This window comes from Lacerta agilis, chromosome 11 (assembly GCF_009819535.1).
Source record: "Lacerta agilis isolate rLacAgi1 chromosome 11, rLacAgi1.pri, whole genome shotgun sequence".
Lineage (NCBI taxonomy): Eukaryota > Metazoa > Chordata > Lepidosauria > Squamata > Lacertidae > Lacerta > Lacerta agilis.
The window spans coordinates 45,590,043-45,605,574 of record NC_046322.1 but is presented as its reverse complement, the minus strand read 5'-3'; the positions used below and the strand labels follow the sequence as shown (position 1 = coordinate 45,605,574).

At 42.5% G+C, this 15,532-nt stretch overlaps 1 protein-coding gene across 2 annotated transcripts in view; it reads right to left on the bottom strand.

Moving 5' to 3' along the window:
* Nucleotides 1-15,532, bottom strand: part of SRFBP1 (serum response factor binding protein 1) — a 44,461-nt gene that overhangs the window by 15,092 nt on the left and 13,837 nt on the right. For both annotated transcript variants that reach the window (XM_033163985.1, XM_033163986.1), the window contains exons 2-3: nt 8,166-8,254; nt 6,996-7,068 (exon numbers count right to left, since the gene is read on the bottom strand). In XM_033163985.1, the coding sequence (XP_033019876.1) occupies nt 6,996-7,068; nt 8,166-8,254 (162 nt within the window). The remainder of the gene's footprint in view (nt 1-6,995; nt 7,069-8,165; nt 8,255-15,532) is intronic.

Genomic DNA, 15,532 nt, shown 5'->3' with positions numbered 1-15,532 from the left:
CAAAGGTCTCATTCCTGATCAGTCACCTCCTGGTCAGACAACGTAAGTGCCACAACATGCCTCACTCTACATTTGTTTATACTGAATTGCATTTGCCATTGAATTGCAATTGCATTTATATTTTCCACCTCATTGTTAAGGGATCATACAATTGCTCTTCCTCAATATAAAAATGGCTACTGTGCCAATATTTGTTGACTGTACACCCTTCCAGAACTACAATGTTGTTCATAATAAACATCCTGTCCAGATTTCTGTAAAGACAGATCAGACATTCAGATCGGATAAAACTTGTTATTTATCTTTTCAGTGTTGAGTTGAAGGTAAAGCCAATCTATACTCATCATGACCTAGAACTTGAACAGTCCACTAAAACCCTTTCTGGCAGAAAATGGTATTGCAGTTGGAAGTCCTAAAATGTAAATGTTATGTTATTTCACTAACATAGGTATAACTGTAATTTAGCTAGCCACTGCTCTTACAAGTACATTCTATAAAATATTCATGCCACTTTGTAAAAGTAAAATAGAAAAAATCCTTTGCTTGAAAATCCAGCTGTAAATCCACAGGCAGTACATAGTTCTATCTCCTTTTTTGCTTTATAAATTCTTTAGGAAAACTCTAAACTCCACTTGGTAGCAAATTTAGAATTCAAGTTCAAGAAGTACTTATTAAATATAGAAATGAAGCCATTTTCATGCAATCATATTTACCAACATGGCACAGGCGCTGAATAACAACTGCAAGAACGCTTAAAATGGTTGAGATTCAAGCAGAGAGAAGAGAAAAGCAGAAAAAGCAGTCTGAACACAGAGCAGATTTTTAAAATTCCATTTTGGGCACAAGGCAAGCCATTAAGCTGCTTTGGATTGTATTGGCTGTCATTACCCAATGATTAGGAAAAACAAACATTATTTATGACCCTGCTCCCTGAACTGACTTCAGAAGAAACAATGCGGTGCATAAAAATTTCATCTTGAAGCCATTTGTTCTTTTCTTGTGTGATGTTAATCCTCTTCCTTGCACAAAGCACAAATTCAAGCTGCCATAGCCATTCTAATCTGCTTATAATTTGCCATCCTGCTGCAGCAGCACACATATAGAAAAAGGCAACTTGTGGCAACTTCAAAAAAACAGAAGGAAGAGTCTTCATGCCAGGAACGTATGCATCTTGCTAGGAGGAGAGAAGCACACAGATACCCCAACCCCTACTTGCAACTCATTCCAGAAACATTTTTAAAAATGCAACTCTCTTCCATATCTTTCTTTGTCTTGCATGTATCGCATTATAGGCACAAACAGTGAATATGCATACATGTACAACTCTGCAGCCACTCTAAAGCGGGCAAGGGAGTTGCAAGAAAACTTATACAGTGGTGCCTTGGTTCTCAAACAGCTTGGCACCTGAACAAATTGGCTCCCAAACGCGGCAAACCCAGAAGTGAGTGTTCCGGTTTGTGAACATTTTTCGGAAGCCGAATGTCCGATGTGGATTCCGATTGAGTGAAGGAAGCCATGCCTTGGTTTTCGAACCGTTTCGGGAGTCAAATGGACTCCCGGAACGGATTAAGTTTGAGAACCAAGGTGCCACTGTATTGCGAAAGCAAGGCAGTGCTTTGTTTCCTGAATACACACAATGCCTCCTTTTTAAGATTAACAGGCTGCTGGTGGGGGAAGGCAGTCCTGGAGGCAGTAAATCGATGAGAGTGGAGACAACGAACAGAACAAGGAGTGATCACACCTCAATTAAATACCAAGGGCGGCCTTGTCTCTTTTGGGTATTTTTCTTCAGGTACTGTCCCCAAACAGTCATCGTATTATTCGTAAGAGTTTGTACTTGACATCCTCGAATAGCACTCTGACTGATCACATTTCAACATAACTCACTCCTCCTCCTCTCTGGCAACTGATCCCTAAAGACTTGATTCCGTTACAGAAGAACAAACAACTTGCGGATGAAAGAGGACGCGATAACGTATATCCAGTTTTGTTAATTGGTGTGTGGCGATTATTTCAGAAATTACTAATGATAACAAACTGCCTCAATCGTGTCTGAAAACAAAGGGAACCCCCTCCTCTGCTGTTCAGAACTGGCCATAATAGCTCAGCCCCATTTTTATTGTGTTGAAGGATTTCCCCACTTCCTCTGTGGCTAAAGTAAAACTATTATCCAAGGTGTAGCTAATGAACAGGGCAATTCGATCAATGCGCTGTCATTTGACACCACCCTTTGAAGAAACACACTCAAACAACTCCAAAGAACTATTGCTGATATACAAACACATAAACAAATTATCTAGAAAACTGCCTATATCTATAAGGTCCATACAGTGGAACCTTGGTTCTCAAACTTAATCCATTCCGGAAGTCTGTTCCAAAACCAAAGCTTTCTAAAACCAAGGCGAGCTTTCCCATAGAAAATAATGCAAAATGGATTAATCAATTCCAGACTTTTAAAAACAACCCCTAAAACAGCTATTTAACATGAATTTTACTAATGAGACCATTCATCCATAAAATGAAAGCAATAAACAATGTACTGCAGTCACACAATCAATCAGTAGCTGACCTGAGTTCCACACAGTCACAAAAAAGCCGCAAAAATAACGCAAAATAAATAGCAAAACCAGACAGGCCTGAGCGTAACACTCAAAACGGAAGCATAATACTCAAAACGGAGCACGTTCGGCTTCCGGAAAAAAGTTTGCAAACCGGAACACTTACTTCCAGGTTTGCAGTGTTTGGGTTCCAAGCTGCTTGAGTATCAAGGCGTTTTGAGAACCAAGGTACCACTGTATTTGAAAGCAGACAAATTCATAACCAACTTCGAACTATAGCAGGCAGATTATTCTTGAAATTTCTTTAGCTTTAACTGTCAGCTGTGTTGATACTGATGTGTGCCTTAACTGCTGTTAAGGCAGGAAGAGGGAATTTGTTCCTTGCCGGGACCATGGAATCTTATAGCAAGTTCCCAATTTCTTAATTATGGTTTGTGGATCATAGGCAACATTCAACTAATCCACACTAACAGCAGATCCATGGAAACCAGTGAACTTAAGTAACATAAATCCACTGATTTCAATGGGTCTACCGTGAGTAGGGATTAGCTGGGCATCACCCCAACTCTGTTACACTGGCCCAGAATGCTCATTTCAGAACAGTGTCACGGGTTTACATGAAAACTTGTAACATGTCACGCGATATAAATATTTTGTGAAATACAATAAATTGAATCAATGAAGGCCAAATGACAGTATTATTGTAATCCATCCTCTTTTTCTACAAATACATCTTATACGTCCAGTTTGGACATCCGTAAAATAAATCACGTACCGAGGAAGAACTAGCTAGGTTCATAGCGTTCTTTGTCTCTTTCCTGTATTTTAAAATAAATGTTTTATACAGTTCTGGCAAAATGAAGCCTGAAGAATCTAAAAACAGTTTTCTGTTCCAATAGCTTCAAGAACTCCTGCAAACAATTAACCCAGTTTTTTCATCCACGTAGCTAGAATTTTTAACCAATGTTGTTTCCCTGCAAAGAGGATATTTCTAGCTTTTGAGTTTGGAATGTTTGGGATTACTGAATCATCTGATTACTACATATGCCCATTAGTCCTCTTTTTAATAAATATAAAGTGCAAATATCAAGGGGGAAAGCTCCTTGGACCAGACCACATTGATGTACAGTAATATACTTTAAGAACAAATCTGCCATAGAGAAAAACTTTAATCTTTTTAAAATTTAGTGACAGGACTTCCAAATACATACCACCCTCTGGCTGGTATTCATTTTTAAAGCGGAAGTGCCTAAATCTTATCAGGTACTATATACAGGGACTACCGAACAATTCTTCATATGTAACTGTTAGCACCTAGCAGAATGTTTTAACCCCGAAAAGTATTTTACATTAAAATAAAAAAACCAGGTAAACTCACAGCCCAACTTGACATGAGATTAGAGTGCTCGACACACAGCCGTCTGTATTTCAAATTTCATATAATGCCAGTTAAGTTGCAAAAAAGAAATGGTTTATTTTCTAAGCTGAAGCTGTTTTTGCCCCTGAATCCCATTTCAAAATCTGTTTCGCAAAGAAACGTCATGTTTACATATGAAAGAGGTAGAAACATAATGAACTTCACCTAGAGAAAAGCTTGACCAGGCATAGGCAAACTCCTATCCTCCAGGTGTTTGGGACTACAATTCCCATCATCCCTAGCTAACAGGACAGGTGGTCAAGGATGATGGGAACTGTAGTCCCAAACATCTGGAGGATGGGAGTTTGCCTATGCCTGAGCTTGACAATAGGAGTTACAGAATCTTTTGAGCTGAAGCAAGCAATCCCTTAAATCCTGTGAACTGCCCCCAAACTCTGAAATGTACTATAGGCACAAGACGACGACGACAGCAGAACTGGATGCTTCACAGGCCACGGCAGAGAGTGTTTTCCTGCCAGGGATGATACTGGACCCCAAGTCCAAGAACACTGGTAGGAAAAAGATACTGTATTTTTCGCTCCATAGGGTGCACTGGACCATAGGGCGCACCTTGTTTTTAGAGGAGGAAACAAGAATTTTTTTCCCTGGTTTTCCTCCTCTAAAAGCCCTGTTTTTTTGAGGATCAACTAAAAGTTTTGCAGCTTTTTTTGCAAAGGAAAAAGCCCTGTTTTTTTGAGGATCAGCTAAAAGTTTTGCAGTTTTTTTTGCAAAGGGGGAAAAGCAAAGCTCCTTTTGCAAAGGGGGAAAAGCAAAGAGGAATAGCCCCGTTTTTATGGGGTTCAGCTCACATTTCTGTAGCTTCTAAAGGAAAGGGAGCCTTTTCTACAGTTTCCAGACAGATAATCTAATCAGCCAGTCACATGTAGCTGGGGAAACAAACGACCTCCCTCTGCAGCACATTCAACAAAGGAGGGCGGGGCTGAAAGGGAGCCGGGGACTTATCTCTCTCCCGATCTCTTGCTGATCAGCTGCTCAGCGGGGTCCTTTCAACACCCCCTTTTCTCTTTGTAAAATAAAAAGCATGATCCTCTTTTGGCCCCTGCGCAATTCAGCTCCAGGGACCACCATTCGCTCCATAAGATGCACAGATATTTCCCCTTACTTTTTAGGAGGAAAAAAGTGCGTCTTATGGAGCAAAAAAAAAACGGTACTTAACACATAATTTCCACAAGCAAAGAAGCCTTTTAGGGCACTTTGGGTCTGGTAGTCTCAGTCCCATCACCTGCAGGAGAAGACAACCAGAGGAGCCCAAGGCGCACTCTCTGCCTCAGCCACTTCCCCTCCTTTCGCCAAGGAAAGTTTCCAGGCCCTGGAGCAGGGAAAGGAGGTTGACAATCTTGGCAGGGGCTGCTTTGTGTGTGTCCTCTAAGCTTTCTGCAAGTACTCCAAAAGCAAGCTTGCAATGGTTCACTTTAGGAGTGCTTCAAAGTTTCAAAGGCTTGACCCTTTTCAAGGATAGCAACATGCCAAAATTCCTATACGGGGAGTTTTTTTGGTGAACTTGAAGGGAATAGGAATAGCTATATTAATGGCACAAGTAATCAGTATTTCTGGTTTCTGCAGCGAGCTGGATACCTAAAACACACCATCACGTTTCTGTAATGCAAGTCCGTTTGCTTGTCCAAAAACTTAGTTGTGCCCTGCAATTCCACAGATACCAAAAGCCTTCATTTTTGATGGAATGAAGAAAGGGTAAGATAGCTAAAAGACAAAGGGTTGGATCCAGAGTGGCTATTCCTTCAATGGAAGAGTTCATTCATAGAAGGCATTGGGTTCTGGTTCTGTCCAGAGGAATGGAAGATGATTTCCACTGACTTCCCCTTTTGCCATGCTGTCTCTAGAGCTCCTGCAGGACTCCAACCCTATGGAGCCGTTTTCAGGAGGTGTAGGGGTTGTCGGAGAAAAGGACAAATAAACTAAAATCACTTCTTCGTTCCAGTGCCAGTGAAACTCTGGATCCAACCCAGTTCTGCTATTATTTTGTTTTTTGGCTGTAGCCCGTCTTAGAGAGACTTAAAATAACATTTCCTTATTTCCCCTCTTTTAAAGTTATAAGCATACAAAGACCAGTGCATTTGCTATGTGCTTTGAAAACCGTTGTATATATTTTAAGGCAATTCTATAGGCACCGAAGTGGAAGCTGTTTAATCGACTTTTCTTAATAATGAGTTCTTAAATACTTCCAAGAACCAGCATATTGTGTAAAATTACTATAGCTCACCTGTTTAGAACAGTAAACTACGCATTCATTAGCAGGGCAAAACAGCATTCCTGCAGCTTAATCTTAGGGCTAAGTTTGAAAGACCAGTCTTGCACTTTGACATTTAAAATTATAAATATTGTACGAAGAAAAGAGACTGTAATTAAGCTATTCATTGCTACAAAAAAAGATCTGTTATTCAAGAGCCTGCCAGACATTTACTGGCTCAGCATGTCAGTGTAAGAGAAGTAAAAGAGCCTTGCAAATGCTAATGAATACCCTGGCTTCAGAAGAGAAAAAAATACTTTGGTTTCAATCCATTTTGTCAGTTACTGCTTTGCACATTAGAGCAGTGACAGCATTGCAGAAAAATGTAAGGAGTTGGCAAGTGGGAAGACTAGGAACTATGATGTCAACCACCAAAACGTCCATCGCATTTCTGAGCAGCAGAGGCACTTAACAGTCATCATTTAGTTCAGGAATTAAAAACTGAGGCACACTGGTCTGTTGGAAACAAATGCTAGTTTAGCTTGGCAACATGTACAACTCAAATTAGTCTAGCACCTTGACAGTTACACCAATAAAAAGTAAAATATAAATTTAAAAATAGTCTCCCACCACGTTTGTGGTCTGTTGCTTTCCCATATGTTCTATTTACAGCCAAAACTAGTCCATACAAAATCTGAAACAAATTTATTTGAAGTGGATTTTTTTTAAAAAAAGAAAAAAGACCTGTACAGATGTTTGTAATTTAAGCAGTTTGTAGACTAGATATTCAAAGGCATATGCAAAGCGTTACCTTCATGGCATGAATTTCTTCCAGTAACCTCTCAGCACGTTTATGGTTTTTCAATACGGCATCTTCCGTGCCCCTGAAAGAGGAAGGTATTTAAATAATGTTGCAATACTACATATGTTATGTTCTGTTATTATTCACTGTAAAATAATTCATGGTAATAGTTACCAAGGCCTAGTGCAGTTCTCTCCCCCCCCCCCTTTTCTTTGTTGCAATCTCTTATCCACAGTTAGGAAATGCCAAAGTTGCACTGGGAGCATAGTGGAATGGCTTGAACACTATAGGAGTGCAGAATGGCAGCTAAAGCAAGGTCTGACTTAGCTTGGCTACAGGACAGTGGTGTAGCATGGGCTGTTGACGCCCGGGGTGTGTGTGTGTGTGTGAGGGGCAGCCCAAGCCCTCACCGCCAACTGAGCCACGGCGGTCTGAGTCGGCAGCAAGTGAGGTGGAGCGAGGGGAGGGGTGGAAGAAAGAGGTTCAAAGCTGCCCTATGAGGACAGACCTGAGGGCCGAGGACCCCTGTTAGCAAAGGAGATGGCTGCCAGAGCCACTCACCTCTTCTCGGTGGTGATGCCTTCCCCCTTCCTCCTTCTCGGCTGGCTCAGGGGTGGGGCATACATAGGTGGCCCTTCACCAGCCATGAGGAGGAGGAGGAGGAGGAGGAGGAGGAGGAGGAGGAGGAGGAGGAGGAGGCACTACTGCCCCAGCCCGCAAGGCCTGGACCAGGTGCAGCTTGGCTTGCCTTCTCACTGCTCTGAACTTGATGAAGACCCCTGGCTGCGCCCCCTCGTCGTGCCTTCAAAAATCTGTGCCCAGGGCTACGGCCGCCCTGGCCCTCCCCACACTATGCCCCTGGTTAAGGAGGAGGTTCCTTAACCATGATTCCTGGCTTGGACAGTGCATTGGCTTAGCTACCAAACTGACCTGGAAATTCTAAAACACTTTATAGAAATTGAAAGAATGTGACCTTCACTACTAATCAGGAGACTTGGGACCACTGGGGTGGCTGCAGGAAGAAGTATGTCATCATGGCAAGAGGGAATTTTTTTGGCCAGAGAGGGGCAAGGGCAGGAGGCTTGCTTCCCACCTTCCTGCTAGAAAGAGCCCTTAACTCCTACTACCAGTTGCCCTGGGACTGCAGAAAACCATAAAAAGAATAATTGTTAAGCTTACTTTTTTGCCTTCAGTTTTGCAATATGTCTTGTTAGTTTGCGAATTGTCAGCACTCTGACCTTCCTCACGTCTTTTCTCATCTTCACAACCTGTTTTTTTGGGGGGGGGGAAAGAAAATGCGTTTTAAAAAACAACCACCACCGATAGCATATTTTGCATTATGCTCAAAGTTTACAAACAGCTTTGAGCATAGTTAGCTCCCTTGCTGAACAAAAGACTGAATTCAGTTTTTCTGCTAAAAGCCAAAACTGCTTCCAAAAACAGCCAGCCAGTTGAGGAACAAAGCAAGTCTCAAAACATGTCTGAGTTCTGAAAAGAAACAAGCCATGAAATAGCCAGGACATTCCTAGGCAGTCATGTTTAATTTTCTTAGACCTAGGCTTGGCTATAGGTGAAGACGGCTTATTTGTGTTACTTGTTCATTTATGTACTCACACTACCACAAAACACCTGTACTTTCTTCTAAGCCTTCTACAGAACAAGACTTCCTTCAGTTAACCACATGAATGATTTAATTTAAGATGATGTTAATGCAAACCTGACTCATTCTTTGGTAAAACACTCTTTCAAATTCCATTTCACAGAGAAATAGACTGTTTTCTGGTGCAGTGAATGGACTAAATGGGCACTGACAGTCAAGAAGCCCCAGGCCCAAATTTTATCTTAGATCAAACATTTCTAGGCAACACTATAAATTCCTACAGCACTTCCACAATGTCCTACAACATCAGGTCAGCATGCAATAAATAGGTAAAAAAACAATTGAAGTACGAAGACAGGGGTAACGCCTTAAAAAAAGCAACGCATTTAAATAAAATAAGACAGAACTCACCACACTCCAAAGTTAAAAATGGAATGCTAGCCTACCCAAGTTATTTAAAGCATGTTTAATAACCAAAAATAGCAACACTAGCCTCTCTTACAAGGGTGTCATACTTGAGATCAGGTCAATTGCTTCGAGAACCTGAAATGTGGCAGTCGTACCTTGGATCTTGAACAGCTTAGATGCTGAACATTTCGGCTCCCAAACAATCGAAAACAGGAAGTGAGTGTTCCGGTTTTCAAACTTTTTTTGGAAACCGAATGTCCGGTGCAGCTTCTGATTGGCTGCAGGAAGCTCCTGCAGCCAATCGGAAGCTGCGCCTTGGTTATTCAATGTTTTGGAAGTCGAACGGACTTCCGGAATGGATTCCGTTTGGCTTCCAAGGTACAACTGTATATGAACACTAAATTCTAACCAGAGAACAACACCAGATCTATACTTTGTTCTCACTGATGGATGAACAGAGGTGACATGCCAATTTCTCCTATAGCCATAGCTGTCAAGTTTCGGATTTGAAAATAAGGGATCAGCAGTCTCACCTATCCCGGGGACAGTCACATGTCAGTGGTGGGCGGAGCCAGAAGCAAAAGTGGGCGGAGCAGCAATGTAAACTCCAAGCAGGCTCGGGCTTGGAGCGGAGCAAATAGGAGGGCAGTCATGTGCTCCACGCAATGGAGCCCCATCGTCTTCTTGTCTGATCCCATCAAAACAGGACAGGAAGCAGCAGCTGCTCAAAGGCAGCCAGGCTCCGCCTGCCAGCTAACCCTATTGGCTGGCTGAGGGGCTCGGTGGCAATGGATAGGGGCTGATGCAGGGGGAGGAATACAACCCCCTGTAAGCATGGGAAACGACTCCCTGCTTTGAGGGCTGAGGCTTTTCTCTCCAAGTAGGCGAGGTCTTCCCACCCAGTCCCTAGCCAGCAGGGGAGGAGCTGCTTCCATTAAAAACGGGAAATTTAAGGGAAATAAAAAATAAGGGAGAGCAGCGGGAAACTGCTTGAAATAAGGGAGAATCCCGGGGAAAACGGGATACTTGACAGCACTGCCTATAGCCCATCACACCCTCTATTGGAGACACTCAGGAATGATTTGAGGTAGGGAGGATTGGTAAATGCTGTCTCTCCGTCCCCTTCCATTAATAGGAAGCCTCTGCTGGATCAAAAGCCATACACAGATGGAAGCTCTTCCATTCACAAAAACGTAAGTTTGGATCCAACTCAGTGAAAAGCTGCTATGTGGCAATGTGCAAATGCGTGTGTGTAACTAACTTAATTCCACCATGATCGAAGCCGATTTGGATATGACGGTATTTTTTGAAGCCTACCTCACAGACTCAACGCAGGAAAGGAACTTGGAACGCATTTTAAAGTAGCCCTTTCAGCTTACTTCGTATTTCTATTTACTTGCCTGGAGAGCTGCTGGTGCCAATTCTGCAGGGAGAAGCAGAACAAGGAGCTCATTTGACCCCCTCTCTCCCTTTCTCTGGGAAGATAGGGAAGGCCTCTGTGGGCAGAAGCAAGTGGCTTCCAGAAAACTGGTACATCAGTTAATTGACAGTCAAATAATGCCAACCGTCCTCCTATTTATTATATGACAATGAAATATCCAATTAAGTAAAAAAATGCCACCTTCTGTTTTTAATAAGAGTTATAGGATCATTTGTTAATAAGGACAGAAGTGAGGGATTTACGCTACAATGGTCTGAGGGGTTGGGAGCTAGTAGTACAGCAAAGCAAGAGGTTTGGAGGGTGGCCTTCTCTGCAGTGGCTCCTCATCTGTGGAATACTCTCCCCAGGGAAGTTCACCTGGCGACTTCATTATACACTTTTAGGCACCAGGCAAAAACATTCCTTTTTAACCAGGTCTTGGGTTGCTTTGATTGACATCCTTGTTATTGTTTAGTCATTTAGTCGTGTCCAACTCTTCGTGACCCCATGGACCTGAGCACGCCAGGCACTCCAGTCTTCCACTGCCTCCTGCTGTTTGGTCAGACTCATGTTGGTAGCTTCGAGAACACTGTCCAACCATCTCATCCTCTGTCGTCCCCTTCTCCTTGTGCCCCCAATCTTTCCCAACATCAGGGTATTTTCCAGGGAGTCTTCTCTTCTCATGAAGTGGCCAAAGTATTGTAGGCTCAGCTTCAGGATCTGCCCTTCCAGTAAGCACTCAGGGCTGATTTCCTTCAGAATGGATAGGTTTGATCTTCTTGCAGTTCATGGGATATATATATATACCTGGTGTGTGTGTGTGTGTGTGTGTGTGTGTGTGTGTATATACATATATATATATATATATATATAGTGGTTTTATATTCTGATTTTTTCCTGTGAACCACCCTGAGACCTCTGGGTATAGGGCGGTATATGAATTAAATAAATAAGAATAAATAAAGGTCCAAGATGAAACAGGAATGCAAGCAGTCAGCGGTAGCAATTGCATTATTATTATTTTAATTGTAAGCCGACACTGATGTTCCAAGATAAAAGCTGCCATTAATATTTACAGAAAATGTATGTAACATTTTTAAAAGTAACAAGTCACATATTTTAAGGTTACTTTCATTGTTTCCCTACTGCAGCTAATTTGTTTAAATTAGCATGCAGATCAGATCAGTCGACAATTAAAAAGTATCTTATTTCTTATTCCAATAAAGTTAATGATTTTAAATTAGTCAACCATCATTTGATTATGTTTAACTAGATATCTGATCAAATCCTTTTCTTCTTTTCTATTTCCCAGTCAAATGCACATTCCGAGCTCTTCTCTAGTCTGCCCAGGATAGCCTGGCCTCGGCTGCCTATGTTTTAGTGACCATTTAACTTCTATAATGCCCTCTTAGAGAGACTGTATTCAGTGCACAATTCAGCTGCTACATTGGTAAGCGGAGCAGCCCGACGGGACTGTGTGCCACCAGTCCTGAATGGGCTGTACTGGCTTTCAGTAAGCTACCAAGCCCAATTCAAGGTGTTAGTAAAAGGTAAAAGACCCCTGGACGGTTAAGTCCAGTCAAAGGTGACTATGACGTTGCGGAGCTCATCTCGCTTTCAGGCCGAGGGAGCCGGCGTTGGTCCGCAGGCAGCTCTCCAGGTCATGTGGCCAGCAGGACTAAACTGCTTCTGGCACAGTGGAAACACCATGATAGAAACCAGAGCACACGGACATGCCGTTGACCTTCCCTCTGGGGCGGTACCTATTTATCTACTTGCACTGGCATGCTTTCGAACTGCTAGGTTGGCAGGAGCTGGGACAGAGCAACAGGATCTCACCCCGTTGTGGGGATTCAAACCGCCAACCTTCTGATTGTCAATCCAAGAGGCTCAGTGGTTTGAAAGCAAAGTACCTAAAGGAGTGACTACAGCAATGTCAACTATCTCAGGTTCTACGATTGGCAGTGCTATCTGTAGCTGCTGCCCAATTGGCACTGACCAGGGACTGGGTTAGGGGGTGCTTCCATTTGTGGAATGCTCTCCCTGGCGAGCTGCTTCTGCCTCCCTCATTGCTGACTTTCAGGAGAAAATTTAAAACATCTATTTCTAGCCAGGTATTGGATGGGATACTACTGACCATGGCAACCTTGAAATTAGCAACTATGAAGATACGTGATTGCTCTAAAATGTTTTTAGATGCTCTACATGTTTTAAAACAGCTTTTATTTTAAATTGTATTGCTTTCAAATGTTTTTAGATGCTCTAAATGTTTTTATTTTGAACTGCATTGCCTTAAATTGTAAATTATATTGCTTGCTGTCCTTGGAAGCGTAGGCTAGAAATTTAATAAAAAACAAATAAGTGAAATGTCACTATTTCCTCCCCTAAGACCTGAGAAAATATTTATTAATATTACTTGCTACGGGAGGGGTAGTTTATTATTCAAATTCCGACTCTGTAGACACTTCCTATTTGTTTAGTAGAGGGAAGGATAAGTGTAGCAGCCAATTCCAAACCATCAGCATGACCTCTTATTTAAGGTTGGGGGGAAAGGAGTCAAGAGAATATGCAAGGCGTGTTTTCCTTTTCCTGGTGACAGTCTCAAAAAAGACAGCCTCCCTCTGTGAAAATGCACCACATGTGGAACAAATATTAATGAAAAAATGGTACTAAAACTAAAATCCTTTAAAAACAGTTTACCGCAAGGTAGAAGTGTTTGCATATTTGAAACCAACTGGGTCACGAATTAGAAATTTGGCCAGAGTGACCATGTCATGCCACGGTTCCCTCTTACTACCGTGCAAACAGGAAGCAGTGGCTTGCAAAAATACTTCTGCAGAGTCAAAATTTAAATAAACGATGCCTGTAATAGCAAATGATTGTCCATAAATATTATCCCTGATAGTGTTTGTAAGGGAAAAAGGCTCAACGCACACAACTTAAAATAAACTATCATGTAAAAAATAAAAATATTGTAATCGGAACTCACTAAGCCACTCTTTTAAGTACGGATATGAAAATGGAGTTTATAAATAACAAGTACTCAAACTAAACTTGGGGTTCCCATCAGTTGTTTTTGGCCACCCTATATAAATGTTTCTCTGCCAAAAATTCAGGACCAAATAAGGCTCATCCAACCTGTTCTCACCAGATTTCCAACATTCTCCTAAGGAATCAGGTGCTCAGACTTGTACATCTGACTTGTCACTACAACATTGCTCCCCAACAAGGGACTGTGCCTTGGATTTTGACATGTCTGCAACTATTAATACATTCTCCCTAGCAGTAATAGCTGCACAAGTTCAATTCTTGCGTGTCACAGATCTGGCAAACAGACGGCAAACCCACCTACTTTCATGGATATGTTAGCTGATATAGATGAAAAGTTCACAAGCTATAATAAAAAAACAACAACAACCAGGCGCAAGCAAGGCCCACAATTTAGAGAATCACAGCAGATCATTACGTACTCAAACATATATTTTTAACTTCCTATCCAATATTTAATTTATTCTTTCCAGGACTGTGTGTGGAGACACAGTATATTTTTAGGAACCCATTTAACCAAAGGTCAACTAACTGCTGGCAATGAATGCAAGAAAGAGGACACACCCTGTGGCGTAAGAACATATGGACGTGTTATCTTATACTGATTTGGCACATTAGTCCAAATCAGTATAATGTGGAAAAATCAGCTGCTGCCCAATGTCTCCAGCAAGCTTATTTCAATCAGTGTGGTGTAGTGGTTAAGAGCGGTATACTCGGAATCTGGTGAACCGGGTTCGCGTCCCTGCTCCTCCACATGCAGCTGCTGGGTGACCTTGGGCTAGTCACACTTCTCTGAAGTCTCTCAGCCCCACTCACCTCACAGAGTGTTTGTTGTGGGGGAAGAAGGGAAAGGAGAATGTTAGCCGCTTTGAGACTCCTTCGGGTAGTGATAAAGTGGGATATCAAATCCAAACTCTTCTTCAATATGCTTCCAACATCTAGTTTTTCCTTTTTACTCAGGGTATTAATCTTCTGAACACGTGTTTGGATCAGCAATGAGAGAGAGAAAAGGTAATAAAGTGACGCCCAATCCAGACAAGATGGAGGCAGAGTTCTCTGGAAGTGCAGTTTACTAAATTACTGGGATTTCCCACAGCCTGACAGACCTATTAGATCTGACCTTGCATTTAGATGTTAAAGACTGGCTCAAAGACTGGCTTCGGTGGGGTGTTAGCTGAAGCCACTTCTGGGTTAACAGCATGAATACAGTGAAAATGGTATGAATACAATAGTATGATTCTGTAACTGCAAGACCTATTTGTGCTCACCAAATTGCAGGAAATAGCAGAAGGGAAAAGAGCCAAAGACTCTCCCCTTTCCATGTGAGAGGGCTTACCTGCTGTTAACTGCGCATGTATGTGCCTCCTGAATCATTATGAGCTCAGGCACGTCAACGATGCTGTTTTTTGTGCAATACATAACCTTTTCTTGTAGAATATATAACCTTACATGCAATGACTTGGGTATCTGGTGGCCCGAAAGAAAATGTGAAGGGACTAGAATGTGTCTGGCAAACCAACCAGCTTCTGCAGATCCTATCACTGCCCTCAGAGTCCTGGAAATACTGTATTTTTCCATCTATAGGATGGCCCCTTGTATAAGACCCCCCCCCCCCATTTTCGGGGACTCAATTTTAGGAAAATGAGGGGAGATGGCCCAAAGTTGTCGAGCCTCTCCCCACATGCAGCTGCAGGCAAGAAACACTCCCTAGATCATTTCCCACATCCAGCGGCATAGGGGGAAGTTGCACTCCCACCGAGATGGCTGGCGGCGCGCAGCTTCTCTCTCCCCCCCCATAGTTGGGGGCAGGAAACACCCCCTAGATTGCTCCCTGCTCGCTGCGCCGGGGGAAGCCACGCTTCGCTTCTCTCCCCCCCCCCATGCCAATATCCGTGTATTGGATGGCCCCAGTTTTTTGACGTAATTTTTGAGTCAAAAAACCTTGTCCAATACACGGAAAAACACGGTAAGGTGGTACCTTGGGTTAAGAACTTAATTCGTTCTGGAGGTCCGTTCTTAACCTGAAACTGTTCTTAACCTGAGGTACCACTTTAGCTAATGGGGCCTCCC